This window comes from Pelophylax lessonae, assembly GCF_965119305.1.
Source record: "Pelophylax lessonae genome assembly, chromosome: 1".
NCBI lineage: Eukaryota > Metazoa > Chordata > Amphibia > Anura > Ranidae > Pelophylax > Pelophylax lessonae.
Genome location: NC_138768.1, coordinates 252756934 through 252783152, shown reverse-complemented (window position 1 = coordinate 252783152; position 26219 = coordinate 252756934). Strand labels below are relative to the sequence as shown.

General features: G+C 43.0%; 1 protein-coding gene across 2 annotated transcripts in view; it reads right to left on the bottom strand.

Moving 5' to 3' along the window:
• The window catches only part of MMP17 (matrix metallopeptidase 17), a 250024-nt gene extending 224170 nt beyond the window's left edge, over positions 1-25854 (bottom strand). For both annotated transcript variants that reach the window (XM_082244217.1, XM_082244218.1), the window contains exon 1: positions 25598-25854. In XM_082244217.1, the coding sequence (XP_082100343.1) occupies positions 25598-25723 (126 nt within the window). In that variant the 5' untranslated portion in view covers positions 25724-25854. The remainder of the gene's footprint in view (positions 1-25597) is intronic.
• Positions 25855-26219: the final 365 nt, after the last annotated feature.

Genomic DNA, 26219 nt, shown 5'->3' with positions numbered 1-26219 from the left:
AGAAAAGGTCAGTGATGTCATACGGACAAATATGATTTAGATTGTGCAAAGTGCCGAAAATGAGTATACTACCGCTTTAATAGAAACAAATCATAGCATAGAATAAGGAACCTTTAAAATAGTTTTCAGCTCTCAGGTAACCCCTAACAATACATTAGCCAGCTGTTGACTGGGAAGAATGCTTCTTACATTGCTGGTCAGTAGGAAGAATGCTCCCCTAACATATACTGTAGCTGAAAAGATCTTTGGTGTCAGTCGCTACAAATCTGAAAGCCAGAAACTGCCTATTGCGCAAGGAACACCTAGCAACCTCTGGAGAAACTCTAAGGTTCCACGGAACCCTGGTTGAGAAAAACTGGCAGAAACAGTTCAGAGATTGATTTTACTTGCTGCATGAATGTGCTCTGTAGGTGAACGTACTGTATGTCACCAACACCAGCAGGAGGTAGTTGACAGCATACACTGTTCCTCTGGAAATTCCAAGCCCAGTGCCATCAGAAGACCTCTGAATCAGGTAAGCAAATGGCAACCTTCTCAAAGACTTTATTTGCATAATCTTAATTAGCCTAATTTTCTCTAAAATTTGCTAAGGCCTGCTGATGGTTTGCTTTAAGCCTAGTACACACGGACTGAATGTCAGGCGGCATCAGCTGATTGTCAAGGTCTTACCATGCCGTCCTGTTGGCATCTGTCTTGGACATGTGCAGACTGCTGTCTTTTATAAACTCTGTTTGCATCATCACTTCCCTGCTGCCTGGGCGTCACTCAGCGTTGATGTTTCACATCTGAATATATATATCACCTGTTGGCTTGCAGTCTTTTGCCCGTGTTTGTATTCCAAGGTGCATTACTGCTAGCAGTCTTTTGTTCTCTGTGTTCCTCCGTGCATGACCTGGCTTGGCTTGTGACCTTCCTGGCTCTCGATTCCACATCGGCAGACAACCCGGCATCGGCAGGCGATTCGGCATCGGCAGACTACCCGCCTCTGGACTGGACCCTGGCTTGGATGACTACCCGCTTCTAGACTCGATCCCGGCTTGGATGGCTACCCGCTCTGGACTTGACCCGACTGTTCCTGATTTTGCTCCTTGCTCTTGCTGTGCTTTTTTTTGTTGTTGCTCTAAAAAACGGCTTTATTTTACTTGCATCTTTGTGTGGTCTGGTTTCCTGGAACCCTGACTCTGGTTCGAAAAAATAAGGATTACTGTGTACAAGGTTTTAAAACCTTATTAGGTGGGGGGTGTACGGAATCTCCTCTCCCAGGAAGTGGAGAACCTGATGGGAGATATGGATGGTGCAAGCTTCTCCTGCAAAGGGTATTCTCTAACAGCCGATACTGTCACCCACCTACTTCTGATGTTCGTTTTGAAATTTCCCTGTAAGTCTGCTCTTCCCTGCTATTTGCATGTCCATTGTTGAGCATGAGCACTGCAGCAAAAACAGCAAAACTGATTGGCTCTTTGTGTTGCTTCTACTTCTCCTACTTTGAGTTCTGCTGTACAGAGGATGGCAAGAGCAATGTTAAGATAAAAAAAAAAAAAAATGTATTTATTAATGCAGAGCTGGACTAACGTGTGTATTTTGTGTCTGCCTGGAGTTGTACAAGGGTTGTGCATACTTGTACTAGATGTACATGCATATTGCTCCATATTGTATTACACCAATCTGTTCAATACATTTCTAATACACAGGATGCTCGGGAACACACACTACATGGAACAAAGGAACTCAATAAAATTATTCCTATATAGACCTGATACAGCACTATGCACAAGCTATTGCATGCAATCACAGTCAAATGAGACTCAAATAGGCAAGGTTGTATTTCAAAGAAAGCTTTTGTGTGAAGAGATTAGGTGAAGGAAGTATAAAATACTACTTACTCAAGTCACTCATTTATCATATGCAGCTGATTTTGAAGTTTGATCTGAGCTTTGGACGTGCTGCTGACTTGAAAGAAATCTCCTGATACGCCCAGCACCAGTCTGCCGGCTGGTGCAAAACCCCAAAATCCATAGTGATAATGATAAAGTTAGTCTTACTAATCTTTCGATAAGGCTGCACATTCACAATTTCATATTAGTTTGGCAGTTTTTTTAAAAAGAATTGGAGCCAGTATGAGCTTATTAGCCCTATCCGACACTCTCTAGAAACTGTCGGTATCAACTGCATTTCAGCTTTACATTCCCGAAACCTGTCAATGGATGTTTTTCAAGGGACCTGACTCTTGAAAAGTAGATAAAAGAAAAATATCAGATATTTCCTACAGTGACCAATCAGAATTATTGTTTTTTTTCCATAAAGTGTATGGTGAAACTTGAATGGTAGCTATTGCATTTGGCAATAGCTCCAGTTTCTGCTGTCATGGTAACCAGTTGGCTTCAGTACTTTCTAAATAACTGACCCAGGATGTCTGCAGATCAAGAAAAGAAGAAGATTTTATCTGCATACTTGTTTCAGGTTAGTGACTCAATGTATTAAAGTTAAAGGGCCGTATGACAGCCATGCAACTACCATTTTAGGGCCACAATGTCTTAATCATTACAGATATGGAGTTTAACTTTTCCATCTGGTGACTACTGCTCCCTTGAGACCTTGATAATTCCAAATGAGTTGGTACATATGTGTACATGTCTGGGTTTGGGCCAAGCTAAGTGCTGAAGAGAGGGCCACCTTAAATGCTTCAGGTATGGATGAGGGGGAGGGTGCAAGCAAAAGCAATTTGACCTTTTCTAATTAAGTGCTAAAGGACTGGTCCCAGCACTGGTTTTGGTGATTTAAAGTAGTAAACTCTCTACCTACAAATAACCTTTCAATCTAGCATCATTTAGGGTTCTGAATTTTTTTTACACATTTTCTTTAACTTCATAAAATGTTTACCACTCTTTGCAGTCTGTGCTGCGCTTCCCCTAACTTCCGCTTGAGCAACATGCGCATAGTGTTTTCCTGATGCCCTGGCTGCATAAGTAGATATCCTGTAAGTATTTGCATATAACTTATTAAATGAGCATGTGCCCATTATTTTCTTTGACTTTCTACTGTTCTCTCCTCCCTCATCGAACTACATTAGAGGACCAGCAGAAAAGTGAATGTCTTGCATCTATGGCCACTCTGTGCTGCTTGTCAGCGCACAGAGCGGCTTGTAAGTTGTTGTGTAGTCCCAGTGGGGGAGTGTGCATGCGGTGACTCCATAGAGAGCTAGCTTTTACGAGGAACCACTGAAGAAATGGATGTATTGTTAAAAAAAGAAAATAAAGAAACTGGTACTAAAAGGAAGACAGTTGGAAAAAATAAAGAGACAAGACATACTGTGTGTAAGGATATGTGATATGCACGTTTTTGAGAACCATTTAATAACACTTTAATCTGGAAGCTGCTATTCTTGCTTCATATTATTCCCTACAAAATTTTCCCAGAGACTTCAATCTTCCCCCCATGGCCTACTTTCGATATCTCCAACTGCGACATACTGATGCAGCACAATTTGGTCTCTGTAATATTTCTATACAAACCTCTCCCCTGGAACGACTGTTGACTGACCTTTCTCATTCTAAACTGATCTCTACATATTATGCATCCCTTCTGAAATCCACAACTAATAGACCTAATCACACAGAACTTAAATGGCCCTCAGATATACCGGAACTTACAGAAAAAATCTGGCAGGAAATTCCCCCTTTACAGGTCCCCGCGTTTATCTCCTCTAGGGATAAAGTTATACAGACCAAATTATTATATCCATCCTATTATACTCCATGTCTCCTTTTCGATCTGAACAGGTTGCCCTCTGCCATCTGTTCCAGATGTTCCTCAGGGGATGGCACATTCTATCATATGATATGTGGGAATGTCCGCCTGTCAGAACATTTTGGTGGGAGGTCACTGCCTTTATTAGTTTTATTACCCGAACGCCTAATATCTGTAATCCTTTAAGGTGCCTCTTTGGTTATATTTCTGCTGAATCCCTTTCCAAAAAACCCACAACTTTTTCCTAGTTATGTTTTATGCTAAAAAATCCATCATTATGCAATGGAAGTCCACAACCCATCCCCCTACTATAGCTTTTTGATTTACCCTTATTAACCAGGCTCTCCCATTATACAAATTAAGGTATGAGTCTAGAGGCTGCCCCTGTAAATTCCATAAAATTAGGGATCTATGGGTAAGTTCAGACCATACATTACCATCTACTACTTAAGTCATTGGCCAAAGATAAGGATTCACTGTGAATCCCTTTTCACTTCCTTTTAATTAAATGCGTTCTAGTATACAAACGTTTTGATACCTTGACCTCTTTATCTGTGATTGAATATAAGATGTATGATTATTACCTCTATATTGATCCATGTATAATGAATGGACATGTATACCGCATATAGTGATATTTGAGCACTGTTTGCTCTGTTTTTGCTCCTTTGTACTCTTTATATTGTATACGATAAAGTTACCCTTTAAAAACAAAAGAAAAAACACACACAAACATATAATGTATGTGTGTGTATATATACATATATATATATATATATATATATATATTAGATAGTCTTGTACAATCACAACATCATATTTTGTCCTGCTTAAAATATAACGTTACCCATCTGATGCACTAGGCATAATTTTGCTAATTCCTCTCCGCAATGTCAATCATAAGAAAAAATTTGGTTTGTTTACTGTTTTTTAAAAGTATTTTCGATTAGCCCCATCCCCAGTTGCCTTACTGGCTTAGGCCGAATTGAGTCTCCTGCGTTCTGAAGCCTCCAGGTATATGCATGCCACATAATGTATGCCAGGACCCTTCAGGCTCTATTCATGCAGCTGAAGGTGGAAGGACACGGCAGCATGTGATCAGGAACCAGAAAGAGACACCCGGCATCTGGGTCGTCAGCAACCAAGATGTAAACAAGATCGCAGCAGGACAGGACAATGCTGGATTCACTGGCAGGGTGAGAATATGAATTATACCAGGTAAAAATGTAAGTGGGGAAAAAAACGTGTGTGTGTGTGTGGGGGGGGGGGGTATATGTGTGTGGGTGTGTGTGTGTGTGTGTGTGGGTAAGTGTGTGAGTGTGGGTGTGTGGGGGGGGGGTGTATGTGTGTGTGTGGGTAAGTGTGTGTGTGTGTGTTTGTGGGGTGTTGAAGCTTTTTTTTTTAAATGTCATCACCTTTACTGCTTGGTAAGCCTGATCACTTAAGCCATACTGTATGCTTGTATCAGTTGTGGATTTTTTTTACAAATGTTCCCATTACATTTGTACATAATTTCTCTCACCCACAGGTAGTTTTAAAATGTCTGCCGCATATTTAATGAACCATGTGCTTGTAGGGGGGAGGTGCGGCCATGTGTGGATGACCTCACTCAAAGTGACCTAGGAGTGGTCAAAAGATATGACCACATCCTGTGGGTGGTCTTTCTGTGTACAGGACTATAAAAGGGTCAATTTGCATGAGAAAAGCCCTTTCTACCTCACCTTTTGGCCCTTAAACATCCATGATGCAGCCTGGCTTGTTTGTTCGTTTGTAGTTGGAGAAAACATGCGGCGAGGACCTCTTTGTCCTGTTGCTGCAGAGATCTATTGGAAGCAGCTGAATCCACCACCAGAGCTAAGTATTTATTCAATATTCTTGGGACAAGGGTTGTATGTTTAAGAAGCGTATTTCTGCTGTTTACAGACCATAGGCTGTTCATGTGTTAGGCATTCTTATATCTGCCAGTCTTGTGATATGTTCCTAATATTGCAATAGTTTGTATGTACAGCATGCTTTTGTTTAGTAAAAGTACATTTATACACCGCAAAGGTCTAAGTTTCCTTGTTTGTACCGCAAAGTAACCTTGCTAGATATACGCAGGCAAAACAATGCTAAACACCAAAATATAGCAAATGCATACAGAGACTCAAGTGAGATAAAAATCAAAACAGCCTTGAAAGTACATCTATAAATCTTTAGCAATTATGGATCCATTCGAAATCCTGTACTCCGAAACGAGAAATATCTGTATTTCTTTCCATTAAGTTACTTATCTAAATGTGTCCGACTAAATTAAATATATGTTAGTTGTCCTTAAAGTGTAAAGCCTGTCATTGAATATCACCTTATTTTTATGCACTGCTTACATTCCCAGTCTTATCCTTGCAACATCAACATCATTGGCTTTAATGTTTGCAGCCCTGCCTGTTCTATTTTACTTCAGTAAATACTGCCATTGAACGTCAGAAAGGCAATCTTTACATAGTGATTGGATCTGTACTCCTGTTGGAATCAAGTTCTGCTTCATATCATTTTTATTAGGGAAGGACAGATTTCCTGCTTTATATTTGCAACCCTGAAGCAGATATGAAGGAGTGAAGGCATGCTGTTGTTTTGTCTTTTCCAAGTAAGACTGTGAGAGTGACAACACACAGTGTTTATGGTAACACACAGAATCTGTTGGCAACAGACCAGTTCCATCTTCGCAATTTCGTTCATTTCCTTTCAGCTGTCACCAGAAGCAGTCATATAATCCAGTGCCATTTAACTTAACTATCTCCAGTAATTTATAAGAAGGCCCAAGGCTTGGAATGGTAAATTGCCGATTGCTAAGTAATGGGCTCAATACAAAAAGATCATACCTGTCTTGTGAGCAGAGGCTGCAGAATCAGGTTCCTGATCTTTCACAATAAATAACTACATACAGCTTAGCCCTTCAGGATTGAAGTGTCTCTGTGCTCCATTTCTGAGCTGCCAATTACCATTCAACACAGGAAACTACAAGCCTTTTATGATAATTTAATTTCTGCACATACAATAACTCTTTTCAATGACCACATCAATTTCCTCCCCGGAGCTTACATGTAGCAATATAAATACATACATTTCCAGACTTGGTTAATGCTTGCAGTAAACCATTTCTGCCAATTGAATATAAATGTATTGGTCTCTGACATCTAAGCTGCAGATCGAAAATTTATGCTTGGTTGCCATGGGCTACCCACTCATTTGTACTATGCTGCTGATCAATATAGAAGCTGATGCCAATAACAACCAGTCAGCATTAGAATTCAAGAGAGATGAAAGAATGAGAAGCAGCTTCGCCATTTCTCTAGTTTTATTTGCTCCAATTTTCATAAATCAGCTGCTTTGTTACTGAATAAGGCCACTAAAGTATTTTCAATGAATCAGATCTAAATATCAGTGATATTTCATTTTAGGGGCAATTTGTCATGCTTTTTTGAAAATGGCTGAAACTTGGAATTTTCATTATTGCCTTATTACATGTTAAAGAATAGGCTGCGTGGGTGAGTACTTTTTCATTATTCTTGCTGCAATATAATAATGATTTAACCCCTATGCAGCAGGAAAACCCATAAGTTCAATAGATACCAATATATTGCCATTCCCTTGGGCTTCAAGAGAGTTTAATGAACTGTGATTGATATCTGAAGGAGGTAGAAGACAACTGAAGGACTGCTGTGAGGTTTTAACCAGCTGTTAGCAGGGCATGTTAGGTACGGTTGGATGAATGGAAAAGAAATGTTCAAAGCTTGATGATACCTCCCAAATTCATTACTTTTTTAAAGAAAATGTAGAGCATCAAAACATCTCTGCCAAGTGCAGGCACCTAACTTAACAAAAAAAAAATAATAATTTCAGTCTGCAAGTAAATGGGGAAACAGCGAGTGTTGCCAGCTCATAATATATAAAACAACCTATTTCTAATCTCGTGGATTTTGCTTTGAAAAGAAAACACATTTAAGGAAACCCCTGACAATTTTTTGAGACAGAAGCCTTAGAAAACTGTTGAGTGGCACATTGCATACTGAGATTTCCCATCAACAAGATTAGTTTTGCATCTACCTGCTGATCATAATAGTCTAAGAAGACCTCCTCTGTTATGTGCTACACTTGCTTCTATCTGCATCGGATGGAAATTACACTTGCTTGAGTTCATCTGTGTTGCATTTGAAGAGTTAACTGTTTATGTACCAGGAATTACTTTTTATTAGAAAATCTAGATCAGTAGGTCTGCAACTAAATGTGATGCTCTTTTCTCATTCCCACATGATCAAATGTAACCCACTGGCTTTAGCCTGCTACAGATCATTGTAGAAATGAACTTCCATCTGTTACTCAACAGCAAATCATGGAATCTCTGCGTGGCATTGATAGAGTCAGCTTGATACTGAGGCTACATAGGAAAGATTGCAGTACAATACAGGCAGAATATGTTTGTCTTGCTGCCCTTTTTTTTTTTTTTTGGCTGGCAGAAGGCAGAGGGAGGCAGGTGCCTCCTGCAACGTGTGGTCACAAAATCTGCCAGAATCATTTTTCAATGTCCTATTTACTAAGATCCTGATTTGTGCCCAGCTATGACCCTCTCATTTTTTAAAAACTCTAGAAGATACATGCCATTATCTGACAGTGCTGTATTACACAGATAAGGGGCACTAGTCCCTTTCATTGTTTAAGCTTCAGTTCACACAAAAATTATAAAGGTTTGGATTCAGTTTTATGTCTTTATGTTTTTAACCCTCCTCTTGTGTTAGGGTCAAAACTGACCCGTTTTCAGGTTTTGAATGTCTATAAGTATCACATAAATTTGTTTATTGCATCAAGATTTTTTTACTTTGTCGGGAACCTCTATTTAAACAATGTAATAGAAAAATAATCCTTTTCACTAAATTATAAAATACTGTGGTGAAAATTAAGACGTTCATGGTGTTAGGGTCAATTCTGACCCAGTTATAATATAGGATTTTAGGACACTAATAAGTGCCAAAACTGAAATCATAAACACTCTCTCTGCTTAGTAACACTGACAGCCAAACCCCTCTCAACCCTGTGAGCTGTAGTTAGGGAGGGGCCTATCTCTTTTCCTGCTTGTCTGCTTCTCTAAATAAAGTGAAGAAACCTAGGACAAATTCATTTCAGAGTTGCTGACTTTATTTTACCATTTTTTCAATTTGACAATGAGAGGTATGCTATCAAAAGAAAGGTCTAGGGGTCACACCAAAAATATTAAAACCAATCTTTTCAAGGATAAAGAAGCCTAACAAGGTAACCAAGAGGTAAGAAACAAATTTGATGATAAATAATTATTCAGAGGGTATTTTATGGCTGATTTAAAACACGGGTCAAAACTGACCCTAACATCATGGATAGTAACGGAATTCTAACATAAGAGGAGGGTTAAACAGAGCACACCTGTAACACTAATGTCACAAAACAATATGGGTTTTCTATTGTTCAAGTTTTTTAGTATTTTTATAAAGATTCACCTAATCGAAATGGTCATGCTAGCCTAAACGATAATGTATCACTAATGTATCAATAAACATGTTTTAAACGCAAGTTACTCACTAGGGGGAGAACCTCTGAGGGTCTCAAGGATGGAAAAGGACCTGGGGGTCCTAGTAGATCACAAGCTCAGCAATGGCATGCAATGCTAAGCTGCATCAAGCAAAGCCAGCAGGATATTGGCATTCATAAAAAATTGGATTTTTGACTTATCGTGAAATCCATTTCTCTGATGTTCATTGACGGACACAGCTCCTGATCTTCTTAGCCATTTGGTTATATTGCTCCCTACAGGAGTAGGAAACTAGGCAGAAAAAAAGTCTGGCTACGCCCATGGGCAGTCCCAGGGGGTATACTCCCTCTCTCTGCTATAGGTACTCAATTTTGTTACAAGCAGTGTCAGAAGGATTACAACTCCACAGAAGGGTGGGTGCTGTGTCCGTCAATGAACATCAGAGAAATGGATTTTACAGTAAGTCAAAAATCCAATTTTCTCTTTCTATCATTGACGGACACAGCTCCTGATATTCTTAACCATTGAGATGTCCCAAAGTAGTGTTAAACATGAGGGTTCGGAACAGCGAAAAAGAAATTCCCGAGGCTAACTATAGCCAACCAGGTAAACAGGAGCTCAACCAAAACAACTGGAGCTCAACTGAAAAAAAAACAAACAATACACCCTCAAAGAGGACAAGGTCCTCTAAACCGCAAAACCTTGCGGACAAAGGAAGCATCTGCAGATGCCAACACATCCACTCTATAGAACTCTGTGAAAATGTGCACCGACCAGGTGGCTGCCTTGCAAACCTGCGTCAGTGACGCCTGATGATGGAAGGCCCAGAAGGCACTGAGCGCCTGAGTAGAGTGCGCCTTGACAAGGAAAGGAGGAACCTGATCCTTGATGGAATAGGGCTGAATCATCGTCTGTCTGATCCATCTGAAAATGGTCGCAGAGAAAGCGAACAACCCTTTCTGAGGCCCATCTGTAAGCACAAATAGTCGGATTTCCTAAAAGACTCCGTAGCTGCCAGGTACACCCTAATCACCAGGACCACATCCAAGGCATGCAAAGCAATTTCCTTCAGATATTTTGGTCTAGGAGACAGGGAAGGCAACACAATGTCTTCATTCAAATAAAAATCAGAGACAACCTGAGTAAGGAACAGCAAACAGGGGCGAAGAACCACCTTATCACTGTGAACCACCAGGTAAGGTGAAAGACAGGGTAATGCCAATTTCGACACCCTGCGCACAGAGATGAAAGCCTTCTGGGACTGCTTAAGCAGGGGAATCTTGCAAAGATTCTCAAAAGGAGGCTTCTGGAGGACTGAGAGCACCAAATTGAGGTCCCAAGGCGGCAACAGAGACTGCACTGGAGGGGTCAAGTGCCTAACTCCCTGAAGAAAAGTACGCACCAAAGAGTAAGTGGCCAAGGGCCATTAAAAGAAGGCTGCTAAGGCCGACCCCTGACCCTTGATAGTACTCAAGGCCAGTTTCTGCTCAACCCTCCATTGAAGAAAGGTCAAGATCTGAGTCACCGAAAAAAGAGCAAGGATGAACCCCAGAAGACTCACACCACGCAATGTACATCTTCCAGGTACGATGGTAGATCTTCCTAGAAGTAGATTTCCAAGCTTTTAACAGCATTGGAATCACCTCTATCCATCAGCACCTGGCGTTCAAGAGCCAAGCCGTCAAAGCCAGTGATGGAAGATCGGTCCGTGGGACAGCAGATCCTCCCTGAGAGGAAGCTTCCAAGAAATGTCAGTGACCAGCGTGGTGAGGCAAGTCCGGAGCCAATAAGATGACCGGAATCCCCTCTGCCTCAAACCTGCATAGAAGTCTTAACAGAAGCTTGAGAGGAAGGAAGACGTAAACCAGACGATACTGAACCCACGGGGCCACCAGCGCATCCGTGGCATTCGCCAGAGTATCCCATGACCGAGCCACATACCTTTCCACCTTACTGTTGAGCCGGGACGCCAATAGATCCACCTCTGGGATGCACCACCGGAGATACATCTGATGAAACACCCCTGGATGAAGGGACAACTCCCCTTGGTCCAATGCCTGCCAACTAAGGTAATCCGCCAGCCAAATTTCCACCACTGGGGATCTGTATGGCGGAGAGGGCTGTAACGAACCGTTCTGACCACCTTAGAATGCCGGCTAATGAACCGTTCTGCCCACCTTAGAATGCTTGTGCTCCCCTGGTGATTGGCATAAGCCACGGCCGTGGCACTATCCAATTGAATGCGCACTGGACATCCCTGAAGACGAACCGTCCAATTTCCAGGAAAATTCTGATCGCTCGGAGTACCAAGACATTAATAAGTAGTTTGGACTCTTCCAGTGTCCAGACCCCCTGAGCAGAAATTTTGCCGATGATGCTTTCCCAGCCGGAGAGGCTGGCATCTGTGGTGACCACTGTCCAATACAAGGGGAGGAAGGATTTGCCCAGCCGAAGCGCAGAAGAACGAAGCCACAATATCAGGGACTCTTTAATTCCCCGGCTCAGCCAGATCTGATTGTCCAGAGACTGCAGATTCTTGTCCCATTTGGCCAGAATCTCCCTTGCAGGGACCTTGTATGGAACTGTGTAAACGAAACCGCCTCGAAGGTGGACGCCATTAGGCCCAGCACCCGCATGCAAGTCCAGAAGGACAACCATCTGCTGGACAGCAGGAGATGAATTACAGCCTGTAGTTTCTGGAGTTTTTCCAGAGGAAGCAGCACTTAGGCCGAGTCCAGAGTCAGACCCAGATACTCCAGCTTTGTGGACAGAATCAGAGCAGACTTCTGAAAATTCAGAATCCAGCCAAACACCTTTAAGCTCATATGGTGATTTCCAGGTTTTCCACCAGAGCAGTAGGAGACTCCGCTCGCAGAAGGTAGTCCAAGAAACCCAGTACCGCAATCCCTCAGTGGCGTAACAATGCTAGCACCGGGGCAAACACTTTCGGGAAGACTCGAGGAGCAGAAGCGAGACCAAAGGGTAACGCCACAAACTGATAATGCTCTTTTCCCACGGCAAAGAGGAGGAAGCGATGTAGACCGACACATATTGGAATGTGAAGGTAAGTGTTCCCTGATGCAGGGAAGCCACCACCGTGCGAACGGACTCCATTCTGAACCTCTGCAAATGCACGAAGCAGTTCAGCGCCTTAAGGTCCAGAATTGGACGCATCTTGCCTTCCTTCCTTGGGGCTGTAAACAGGTTTGAGTAAAACCCCTGAAAACGTTCCAAAGTCAGAATCGGGACCATCACCCTTTAAAGTAAAAGGTCTTGCACTGCCTCCAAAAAAGCCTGTAAGCAGACCGGGGACAGTCGCATGTTAGAAGGAAAAACCTTACCGGAGGGTAAGAATGAAACTCCATCTTGTAGCCGGACCGAATGATCTCTTGGACCCACCCGACTTGTTCCAGGGAAGTTAATGGGTCCGGGAACCAGCGAAGTGTCCCCCCACCCCAAATACGGATGAGGGCGCACCTTCAGGCTAAAGGGGCCTTGTCCATGGTCTGGAGAAGCCTTCTCTTGACTTGCCAGACCAAGTTTGCTTGGAGCCTCCAGAGGAAGCCCTTGTCAGTCGACCATGAGGAACGACAATCTGCTTATGAGCCGAGAAGTAAGGCCCACGTCTACAACGAGGGTCCTTGCGATTAGTAGCCTACGGAAGAAAGGTACTCTTCCCCCCTGTGAGACCTTTAAGAAATGTCATCCAGGGTAGCACCAAACAGGTAATCTGCTTGAAAGGGAAGATCAGTCAAGGCCTTTTTAGAAGTCTGGTCCACGGACCAGAATTTGAGCCAAAAGACACGCCGAAGAACCTCTGCCAAAACAGAGAGCCGAGCCACTAGGGGAGCTGCATCCAAAGAGACATCACAGATAAACTGCAGCCTCTGCACCAGCTGGTCCGCCAGCTCAGCAAAGGCAGGGGGGAGCTACTCCCACTCCAGGTCACAGTGAAAAAGCATAGCCCATTCGGTCTGCGACACCAGGGCAATGGTGAATAGCGGCCTCAGTGCCGAACCAGCCAGGGTGTACATATTGCGGGCCACAGCCTCTGCCTTCCTGTCAGCCGGGTCCATAAAGTCCGGGGACTCTTCAACCAGAATCCTGGTTGCCTTGTTCAATCTGGAAACCGAAGGTTCCACCACCGGTGGAACAGTCCACTTCAAAATCGCTTAGGGACCCCAAGGGGATGCCTTGGTCCACTATTTAGTGACAATTCTGTCAAAATAAGAGGGGGAAGGGAACACCTTTCTGGCTCTGGATGGCTTGTGAAGGCCAAAGGGAACCTGCACCTCCGCCGAAGCTGCGTCCTCTATCTTTAAGGTCTCACGCACTGCTACAATCAGTACGTCCACCAGTGTCTTTTCATATGCGGTTGCAGAAGTGGAGGAATCCTGCTCACCATCATAGCGGGTGGTCACAGACCCAGCCAGGTGACCCACGTCTGCGGCGGCCAAATCAGATTCAAGATCTGATAAGACAGATGAGGCAGAGGAAGGTGGGGGCGCTTTTTGCCATCCTGTCGCCAAAAAGCCACCTCCACCTGGGACACCAAGGACCCCAGGACCGCCGTCAGAGCATCGATGGGTGGATGGGACCCGGAGGGCCCCGCAGCCTCAGAGAGGGGATCAGGTGGGGAGATGTGCAAAGACTCCATGAGTAACCAGGGGGACCCCCCAAAAAAGTTGAAAACACTACTAAGGGACAACCCCCACCGCTCTGGCAGCCCGACAGTTTGCCAGCCACAGAGCACCAATCCATCCTCAGTAGAGAGGGAGAGTACCCCACCAGACTCACCATCCCGCAGAAACCTGGCACCACGGCTACCAGGAGAATCTACACTGCACGAATGGCGATCAGGAAATGAAAAGATCCAGGAGTCAGCACAAGGGGATGAGGAGGGGCTCCCACCACCGAAATCGCCGCCCAGAGGGATCCACTGTCATGGCCGATGCTATTTTCAATGGAAAACCACAGAAAAATGGCCGCCGGACTACACAAACATGGCCACCGTGCAATAAGAACATGGCAGCCCCTAGGCCTCAGAAAATGGCACAGGCAGAAAGGAGGACCAACACCCAATTGCCCGGTCACCGGCAGCGCACCCCCCGCCCCCACTGCCAACATAGCACCCTGCCCCCACCCTAGGCGGTGGACCAGGCCACCCCACAGCCCCAGCGTCAGTGAAGGAGGAGGGGGCGGATGGAGGGCAAAATGGCCCACAGGGACCCCCAGATTGATGAGGGGAGTGCCTAACGCAAAGAAGGGGGACCCAGGGGTCTGACCATCCCATGAAGGGGCCCACGTCCACCCAAAAACCTCCAGGGGGAGCAGTTACTTACCATACCAGGAATCAGGTGGGCACAGCTCCAGACAGAACCTCCTCTCTATCCAAATGGGGAGCTAGGAGGAACGATGCGTCTCGGGCCGAGACCCGGTCGTATGCGAACTCGCGAGGCATTTAACTCGAAGGGCAGCCCCCGTTCAGGTTCAGTGGGACTATGTCACGGCTGACCTAGCAAGGACCTGAGGTCTGCGCATGCTCGCTGGCCAGACTGGGGTGACCACTGGATCGAGATTATCCTGCCCGTCGCCCAGTCCAGCAGTTGATTGTAGATCTCACAGGAAATAATCAAGGAGAAAAAAATTCTATCTAAAAAGAAAAAATTGCCAGGACCAGAGATCCCTGTAAGGAACTAGGTCCTTATTCCTGATTAGGCAGAAAAACAACTAAGTACCTACAGCAGAGAGAGGGAGTATACCCCCAAGGACTGCCCATAGGCATAGCCAGACTTTTTTTCTGCCTAGTATATTCCTGTAGGGGGCAGTATAACCCAATGGTTAAGAAGATCAGGAGCTCTGTCCGTCAATGGGCGAAAGAGAAAGGGTATTTACTCTAGGGATAAAACTATAACCCTGCCACTGTATAAAACTTTAGTTCAACCACATCTGGAGTATGCTGTCCAGTTCTGGTTACCAATCCTCAGGAAGGATGTGCTGGAACTGGAGAGAGTCTAGAGAAGGGCAACAAAATTATTAAGGGGACTGGGACCTCAGTTATGAGGAGCGACTACAAACATTAAAATTATTCTCCCTGGAGAAGAAACACTTGAGAGGAGATATGAAAGTGATATACTGTACAAATACCACAATGATATTGGGAGAGGAAACTGTTCAGTTTCAGGGAGTATAAGAAGACACGTGGGCAGTCAATGAAATTGGAGGAGAAACTTTAACCTTAAACTGTGTAGGAGGTTTTTCACTATGAGGGTGGTAAGGATATGAAACTCACTTTCACAATCGGTGGTGTCAGTGGGAAGTATTGATAGTTTCAAAAAACTCTTAGATGGGCATCTTAGAGAGCACATTATACAGGGATATGGGATATGTGTTTTGACATGAGCACACACACACCGAAACAGGTTGAGCTGAATGGACTGGTGTCTTTATTCAACCTTACCAACTATGTAACTATGTATTAAAAGTCTCCATGTTTTGGTCTCATTCTTGCAGAAATTAGGCTCTAAGATCAGTCATGTTTGTAAACATTTGTAGATCAATACATAGGACAAAGGTACAGCATCACTTAGCTATAAAAAAAGCAAGTTTGTACTTCTCATAGGTATTCTATTTCATAGAATTAGATTAGATTAGAGGTTCTAAATCTCCAAAATGTGGGCGGTTCACAGAAGATACCGAGAACAGGGAGAAAGGAGAAAGAAGAACAAGTATGGATCCCATATCTTTTCAAACTTGGTTTGATTATGTACATGTTACTAGTTTTTAATCATGTACTGCACATCTCGTTACTCATCAAGTTTGTTTTTAACAAAGGCCATAGAGAAGGTCAATTTTCTCCAATTTTATGCTATTACTATCAGCTAATAGTATGTACAAAATCAGATGCTTAGTTCAACAAAGGTGACGCTGGGGGAAATAGCTTGGTTATCCTGGTGGGGATCATGCACTAGCTCATCATTGTGTAGACTGATTAAACTAAGGTTGTGTTAATTGAAACTCGGCACAAGTTTTTGCAATCTTCTGCCAATCTCGGATATCACAGAATTTGTCATATAGGTAGTTTTTTTGAGTAGGTATGCTAAGTAAGATGTAGACAGATGATAAACGACCCCCAGAAGTGTCCTTTGTTTTGCAAGAAGTTTGAAAGTGGTCATGATCAGTGGATGTGTAGGGAATTTACGTTTAGATTTTATAAAGGAGGCAATCTGCAAATATCTGAATCTTTCTGTTTAAAGTAGGTGATGTTCATGTTTAAAATAGTCCAGACCATGCATGCTTAACTAGTTAAAAAAAATTACCTATTTGAAGCAACTCTTTATTTGTCCACCACTGAAATAGGGATTGTCCACAGTCAGGTGTGAACTCTGGATTTCTAAAAGTAGTTGCTAGGGGTGAGAGAAGGGAACTCAGAGTATGTCTGCCATTATGTCTGCACATTCTGACGGAGAGTAGGTTAGGGTAAGACACAAAGAGGTTGATTTACTAAAGGCAAATATACTGTGAACTACAAGTGTGTTTGCATTAGATCTGAGGAGAAGCTCTGCTGATTTTTATCATCCAACCATGTACAAGAAAAAAAATGCTGTTTTTTTCCCCCTTAGATGTAATTGAGTATTCTTTGCAAAGTGAAGCTTTAACTTCTTTACTAATCTCTGGAGCAAGTGCACTTGCAATGCACAGTATATTTTCTTTTAGTAAATCAACCCCAATATCGGTGGTCTCAATCTGTACTGAAACCACATTAATGTTTCTTTTTACACTGGGGAATAGAAAAGAGCTACCATTTGGACCCATTAAAGACAGGAAAATGGTGTAGTGCTTTGGGCTAATTGTGCTTTTAGTGCTGCTTGATAGTAAGCAATCAGGCTAGGTTCTCCTAAGCCCCTCAATAGTTTTGGGGTATAAAGCATTTTTGTGTCAATATGACATATCTTATAGCCCCATATAAAGTGAAGAATCTTGTTTTGTACATTATTTAGATTTCGTCTGGGGATTGGAATAAGTAGAGTTCTAAATTAGTATAATAACCTAGATAAAACATTTTCTTCGAAGTAGATCCAGCAAACCATGAAAGGGATAAAAACGACCATATCGCTATGCAGCGGAGAGTTTTTTAAGAAGATGAGAGTATTTGTGCTGGTTTAGGGTTTGTAAGGAGGATATAACCAGAATTATTAAATAAGAGATAGATGAAATGTCTAATTTACATTCAAAACTGGCTTCAGGAAATTTAACAGTATCAGACGGTAAATTAGTTAGGCATTTGGTCTTATTCACCTTTAGGCCAGATGGATAGGTTTTAGCTGGTTAGATATAGTTTTTATATAGGGAAGTTACGAACATCAAGACATAGTCTGCAAAGAGGGTACATTTATGTTCTTCCTATCCATTGAGCACATTTTTTATGTCAGGATATGATCGGGGGGCTAATGCAAAAGGCTCTATTCCACCAAAAATAACAATGGTGAGAGCATGCACACTTGTCTGGTGCCTCTCTGTACTGCTAGGATTTGTGACCTTTTAGGCATATTTGGGCGGCAGAGAAATGAAAGACAGCTTTAAGGGTATCAAGGGTATAAAATGGATAATCCCACAGTAGGCTATCAAAAGCTTTTTGAAAATCTATTGATAATAGCATAGCCTCTCTCTGCATATTGGAATCTCAGTTGCACTGCTGATAGTAGACAAAATGGGTCTGCAGGTTTGATCAGGAACATGTCTATTATGGACCAAGCCCCCTTGGTCCAAGTAAAATGTGTTTAGACTTACCAATAAGGTCTTTTTTAACATTTTAGGATCACATTTGTGAGCAGCATAGGCCTGTAACTGACCTAAGTGGTAACTTTACCCTGTTTAGGTAGCATGTTAATATAAGCATTATTATTCTTTAAGTTTTTATTACTTGGCTAGGTTAATTTACGGCTTTTTGGCAGGAAGTTTATAGGTTACATGCTTGAATTTATCCAGGATTTAATCCAGTGCTAAATTGGTGTCTGCCACTATTATCAATGTGCCTTCAACTTTGGAAAGTAAATTTGATGGTAGTTTTTGAAAAATATGCAGCTACCGTATGTTGGGGGCATTGTACGTGATAAAAGTTAAATGAGAAGTATAGACAAAGCTCGTTCTATACTCCTGTGACACATTTTCAGCTGTTGGCTGACATCACAGAGCTGGTTCAGGCTCGGGAAAGATAGCGAAAATATGGTCGGGATCCGCTCACATGCCTGGACTGATACCTGGCTCACAGCTCTCCACTGCCCAGTGCTCAAGTGAGTGTGTGTGGGGGGGGGGGGGGGGGGCAGAGCAGAGAGCCAGTGACTGACAGCCACCAGCTCTCTGCTCAGGGAGCTTTGAGAACCAAGCGATCGGCAGTATTTAATCACTCGGTTCTCAGTGTTAGAGGCGACTGGGGGACAGATGCAGAATCAGACTGATGCTACATCCAGATAGGTAATTATGATGCTAAAAAAAAAAAAAAACATTCCCATACTTCTCTTTTAATTATATTAAAGGTTTTGTTTTGCACAGAGCAGCCCTGATCCTCTTCTTCTTGGGTCCTCTGCCAGTGCTCCTAGTTCCCCCCTCTTGACCAGTGCCCCCAGTAGCAAGCCGCTTGCTATGGGGGCACTGGTGCATGCTCGCTCCTGAGCCCAGCTCTATGTGTTCATAAAACACAAAGAGCCCCAGCCCCCACTCTCTCCTCTTTGGCTTACTGGCTGTGATTGACAGCAGTGGTAGCCAATGAGGAGAGAGAGACCCAGGACAGCCAAGGCTCCCATGCACATCGCTGGATCTAGAGGGGGGCTCAGGTGAGTATTGTGGGACACAAAACACAGAAGGTTTTTTTTTACCTTCATACATAGAATGCATGGAGACTTTACAACCACTTTATTGGGTCTCTCCTCTAAGTCTCAAGGCCAAAAAATATTTACATTATATTTCTTTCCACAAATAAGTGCCTTCCAGGAAGGCCCCTTTTCTTTTATTTATCATTATTGCAGTAGTAAATAGAGAACTTTGTTATGTAAAAAGTGTTATTAGAAGTGAAGTGCGTTTCTTGGATGGCAACTAACGAATATAGTAAATAGAAATAATTTAAAGCTTTAATATCTTTAGTATGGGAATTCTAGCCCTGGATATTGGGTGATAATATGCATAATGTGGGGTAGTATTTTGGATTCTGAATGGGGAAAACTGATCTACACTGAAATCAAGAGACCATGTGGGAACCAGGCCAAAATCCTGTGAAGGTGAGAATAAAATTGGAGGAGTGATAAAGGGATATATAGATTAGTGGACAGTAACAAATGGGGGAAAGGGGTAATAAAAGTATAGAACTGAGGGTTGAAGGATCAGTTTATATATCACCTAAAGGCTGGAATTGGTTAAAGAACTTGAGCAATCCTCATATATAAAAATTGTATTGCAGAGATCTATTTTCCAGACCTTTCGTTTTTGCATAGGCTTCTTCGTGTTTAGTATGCAAATGGTTGATTTCAATGGTATTCAGAGAGACTTTGTGAACTGTATTGTCAAAACTGTACTTGCTCTTTTCCAATCTATGGTCCAAATCCTGAAGCCTTTAGTCATTTTAGTTGTGGCTTTCTCAAGCTTCCTTTGAAGTAAATCAGCAAATCTTGCTATGAGGATGGAGTCCCCTGAATATGTATGCTGTGTGTGTTGTTCACAGAGGGAATCATAATCTAGATTCCTGTTTATTGTCTTTCCCGGATGTGTTCTGACCTCTCTCTGTGTTGGACTCTTGTTGTTTTCTTGCAGTTGGATCTGCATGTCTCTGTCTTAAGGTGGCATGTTTTTGAGAATTCGCGGGGTGGGTTATTGGTTATATGTCACTTAGATAAAGATAGTGGTAGCAAAGCTGAGCTTTCTGTCTGTTTAATAGCAAGGATGTCACTGAAGTTCTGACTATTAACTGCAAAGGGGTGCAGAATGCATCAGTGCCAAAGCCCAGCAGGATCTGTTTGCTTTCAGACTTTTTCTATGTACAACGTCTACATTGCAGAGCGTGGGAGGATTGAGGGGGATAAATCAACACTCACTCTCATTCAGCTGGAGCTTTATGGAAATGGTAGAGGTCCAGCATTTAAGAACTCCTGTTTTCAAAAATGAAAAATACATGTTGGGAGATATAGATTTATTTGCCCCCCCCCCCAAGTATAACAGAGTAAATAGAGAAAAGAAGCAAGAATGGTAGAATAAGAAAATAGATTTAGCTTTTGACATTGTGAGAAGGTAAGATCGTTTTCTACTTGGCTCATCAGCTCCCCCTCCCTATATTTGTGAGGCAAGGAAAATCTATTGGAGCTTTGCTGAGATGCTAGAGCTCCAGCAACCAAAGACTTAAGCCTAGTACACACGCAACGAATTTCCGCCGACCGGTCGTCCATCTTTTGTCCAGAGTTGTGTTTTGTTGGTTGGAATGTGCCTAGACTGCACACTAATTTTCCTGCACGACAAAATTCTACTTCAGAAGTGATGTCATGTGCTGGTTTACTTTCCGTGTGTTTTTTCTTCTCTGAGCATGCCCAGTCTTGCTCATCAGATTTTTGTCTGCCGAAATCTGTACTGACTGACGGAAAATCGGCCGTTGTGTTGACGGCCAACAAAAATTTTATAGCCGCCTGCACACCAAATTTTTTTCGGCCGAAAAGTCAGAGTCGGTTGTCGGAAGCATCATACTAACAAGCCGAAAAACGGCCGATCGGACGTTGGCCGAAAATTCACGGCCAACTATCGAAGCGTGTGTACGAGGCTTTAGGAGCAGTTTCAAAAGTGAAAAACAGATGTCGGGACATCAAGCTTTATATGTTTTTTTCAAGGAGTGACACAGATAAATAGGGGAAAGACACAATAAAGGAGGTTTTAAAAAAAAAGTAGCTAAGTATGAAAAAGCTATGAGGGATACTTTTCTAAAGTAAGGAGGGATCAATTCAAGACCTAAAGAGAGGTGTAATTAGACCATAGAGTCCACATCCTCATAATTTTCTCCTAAACTATTTTTAAAATGGCCATGATCATAGTGTCGTACATTTTGCTTTTATCTCCATGCCTTTAAACCTGTCTGCTTGGATGCTCCTAAAATGTGATTAACTTTCTCTCCTTGTACAATGGTGACCAGTAGGGTGAAATCAACCACTGGCTCACGTCACTCATATTGCTGCAGTGAAACTTCCTGCTATCTCCAATGTGTTGAATAAAATATATAAAATAGAGCATAGCTCCAACCAGCTAGTGCACATGGCCTTCCGTGATCAGTTAAGGTGAGAGATCACTCCATACTTTTCTTTTATTGCTACAAACAAGTCATGAATACATGACAAAAGTGTTTGCACAGTAGATACATGACAAACACATGGCATATATGTCAGATGTCTTTCTACCTTATTCTCATGTTGGGTAGGTGGACCAATGCACAAAGAAGTGGCTAATTCATGTCCAACAGATAAAATGTCTGTTAGAAGGCTGTCCTTTTAGTAGATATAAGCCCTAGTATATATGTCCAGATTTGTAGTTCCACAAAGCAACAGCTGGAGAGTTGCTTGTTGACTAAAGCTGCTTGCAAGTATTGTATGCTACATGTCCCTTAGGTGATGAAAGATTAATGAATACCAGGACTCTGAAAATGTCCACAGCAAGGATGACATTTGATGTGACCTACATTACACTCTACTGGCCAGACTGCATAGACAAATAATCAATTAGAGCCAGGGGCGACCTCACTACAAAGGGAACTAATCTTTAACTATAACTCCAGTTCACATGAATGCTAGGTACATCTCGCATTTTTTTATGTTACCACGCAAAACAATCAGTATCACCTCATCGAAATAAAAATAGAAACTAAGTAATAAATCAGGGGCGTACAGTATATGGGTTATCATATTTGCCAAAATCCTGGCCTGGGAAATAAACAGTTACTGAAAATCTAAAAGCAAGGCTACCAACATTTGCCAAAATCCTAGCCTGGGAAATAAACAGTTACTGAAAATCTAAAAGCAAGGCTACCAACATTTGCCAAAATCCTAGCCTGGGAAATAAACAGTTACTGAAAATCTAAAAGCAAGGCTACCAACATTTGCCAAAATCCTGGCCTGGGAAATAAACAGTTACTGAAAATCTAAAAGCAAGGCTGCCAACATTTGCCGAAATCCTAGCCTGGGAAATAAACAGTTACTGAAAATCTAAAAGCAAGGCTGCCAACATTTGCCAAAATCCTGGCCTGGGAAATAAACAGTTACTGGAAATCTAAAAGCAAGGCTGCCAACATTTGCCGAAATCCTGGCCTGGGAAATAAACAGTTACTGAAAATCTAAAAGCAAGGCTGCCAACATTAGGTTTGGAACGTTGTATACTGGTATTCCAAAAGTTCATTAACCATCTATTAAACACATTTTCTCAAATTCGTATGCCAAAACTGGATAACAATTAGTAAAAAAAAAAAAACGTACTGAAAAGAAAAACTATGCCATTATAAAACCGTCAGTTTTACCCTTCCCTGTTTCTGCATACATATTACATATTGGTTTAATCAGCCTATATGGTATAGCTATATGGTATATACCTATATGGCTATATATATATATATACATATATGGTATATGGTACAGCTCTTTGTGTGGGTCAGATGCAGAGCACTAAGGATGGAATAGGAATTGTTCAATAAAGTCACCCAAATGACATGCATGCAACTTTCTCATACTTTTAGGCATAACATGCCTCTTTGGTTGCTTTGGAACTACAAGTCCCAGCATCTGTCTAGTAGAGCATGCAATTTCTTTTAATGTCCCTACTGCCATAAATGTACACGTGTCCCTCGCATGCTTACAGAAAATGAATGATTTCCATTCAAGTCTACTGAAATCTACAGACTTGGAGAACAGCCAGGATGTCTGTGGGGAAGCACTAACTAGAGCAGACAAAAAGACTATTTGGAATTTTTTAGTCAACAGCTTACTGTTTCCCCAAAATAGGAATGGTGATGTGCCTTTAAGGCATGCAATAGACAAGATACAAGCATACAAGTCTGCACCACCCCAGCAAGATAAACCTCAGATCGCTTTTTGTGTCCAACCACTATTGCAGGGTACCTTATATGTCTAGCCCTTTCAAAGTCTTATTTGAAAACTAGCTTACCCTATTTACGACCTGTTAACGTGTCATTGTTAGTCAGTGGAACTGCCTTTGTAACGGGCTGGAGAATAATTACTTAGAAATAATTTCTAGCAGATTGATCTGAAAACAAAGAGGGAGAGTACCGTTTTTTTTTTTTTTTTTTTTAAAGCAATTTACAAAGCATTCCAGGAGTTGTACAGCAATCTCATGATTCAGTGACTGGATGAGAAGAGAAAGGGATCATTAATTCCCGGAGATCTCCTTACTGAAAGGCAGCAACCTGACCCATTCCCAACCCCACAGTAGATGGCAGATTAACCCTTCACACCAGCGGATCTCTGCCTTTGATGGATGCGCTGCCAGTCATTCCAGAACAGTTAATGTGTCTTTTTCAGCTGCATGAAAAATGCTTTGTTTAGCCATACAGACGCGTGGGAATGGGGATATTAAAGATACCATGAGTGAATGCATCACAGAATAAGAAGCAGGGAAACTGCCCTTATTTGACTTTCTAAGGGGGTACTTTTCCCACTACATACATTGCCATTTAGCCTTACAATGTGTAAACTCACTTTAAAAAAACCATCATTGGTCACCTGCAAATAACCCCTAATGTGCTGGGAGAGCATGCAGTTCTTTTTTTTTTACCTACAGTACCATGTCTAATGTATGTAGGACAATGCAGATTTGAGCATTTAAGACAATTAACCCACTCCAGGGTATATTTGAATACATAAAATGCACAGTTTTATCTGCCATATTGTTTGATGTGGATCACTAAAGAGTCTGCGATTGGGGAAAAAAAATGACTCTTATCGATATAGTAAAAACAGAGTGTAGCCCTTTCTATACTATTTCTTTGTGGTTTTAAATGTTCAGATCAGCTGAAATCTACTTCGTATATGCTGGTAGAGGAAAGTGCACATTACCTTTACTAGATGCAAAGAAATTGCTAAATGATGTCAGATATTGCAGGCTGTGCAAGTTCAATATATATATATATATATATATATATATATATATATATATATATACTTAATACTATATACTATATACATTTTTTTTTGAGATTCGAGCCATTCTTCACATGAGCAGCCATTCTGCTTTGATGCCAGGACTCCCTTCACTTGTAGCCCTTAGCTTGTTGTAGTCAGTTGGTTTGGCTTCACCAGAGTGCCCATGCCTCCATTTACCCAATGCAGGATAAGCTGAACATGCCTCAAGTGCCCCTCATCCCCCTTGCCCACTAATGTACCCAATATCTCAGTACTTTTATAAAATGTGATGGTGCAGAGATTGGATTCCCTCTCACATCCACACACAAGTGGCTAATTCCTGCCAGTTCAATCAAATGCATTGCTACCCCCTGGCTAGTGTCTTGCATTAGACTACAGGCAGTAGATGCCTATGAAATGAGTGCCCCCCACCAAATCTTGCCTCCTGTACCCCCCCACCAAATCTTGCCTCCTGTACCCCCATCACCAAATCTTGCCTCCTGTACCCCCCCTTTACCAAATCTTGCCTCCTGTGCCCCCCCACACCAAATCTTGCCTCCTGTACCCCCCACCAAATCTTGCCTCCTGTACCCCCCCACCAAATCTTGCCTCCTGTACCCCCATCACCAAATCTTGCCTCCTGTACCCCCCCACCAAATCTTGCCTCCTGTACCCCCCATCACCAAATCTTGCCTCCTGTACCCCCCATCACCAAATCTTGCCTCCTGTACCCCCCATCACCAAATCTTGCCTCCTGTACCCCCATCACCAAATCTTGCCTCCTGTACCCCCCCCCACACCAAATCTTGCCTCCTGTACCCCCCCCCCCACCAAATCTTGCCTCCTGTACCCCCCCCCACCAAATCTTGCCTCCTGTACCCCCCCCCCCACACCAAATCTTGCCTCCTGTACCCCCCCCCCCACCAAATCTTGCCTCCTGCACCCCCCACCAAATCTTGCCTCCTGTACCACCCCCCCCCCCCACCAAATATTGCCTCCTTTACCCTCCCCACCAAATCTTGCCTCCTGTGCCCCCCCCCTCACCAAATCTTGCCTCCTGTACCCCCCTCACCAAATCTTGCCTCCTGTACCCCCCCCCACCTCGTGTACCCCCCAATTGCTGTGACAAGATACAGACAAATGCCAGCTGGCCACTTACAACTCCACGATTTATATCCTCAGCTGTAGGGGTTGGTGCTGCCATAGATTCCCGCAAAGCAATCAGAAGAACGATGAGAAACATCTCCCGGGGCCAACAACTCTGTTTGGTGGCAATCCACAACATTCCTCAGCCCTGAGTGAATGAAGGAGACAGGGGCACCCTCCTCACATCTCCTGTGTACCATCAGCAGCTCAGTACAGAGAGGAGCCTGGCTCTGCTCACAGTCCATCCATGTGCCATCAGCCATCCATCCATCCTCATCCAGCCAGGAACTTTCCTCCCCTCCCCGCACACAACAGGTCAGAGCGCTGCAGGGAGTTCAGCACCTCGCACGTTCAGCACCTAGGACAGCTCCGAACACGTGGAGGAGGCAGCGTACAACGTACAGCGTCCAATCCCTGACCTCCTCCCGCCAGGTACAGCCCGCTCCCTCTGCCCGGCTCTGCCAGCTTGTGCGGGGACTGGGCACACTTGGAGACGGCGAGGGAGGAGCGCAATGGGGGAAGTCAACCTTTAAGTTGCAAGTGGCCGGCATCTGGGAGAGGCTTGTGAAGGGAGGAGGAGGAGGAGGAGGAGGGGGAGGGGGAGAGGGGATCTAATTAATATTTTGTGCGGATTC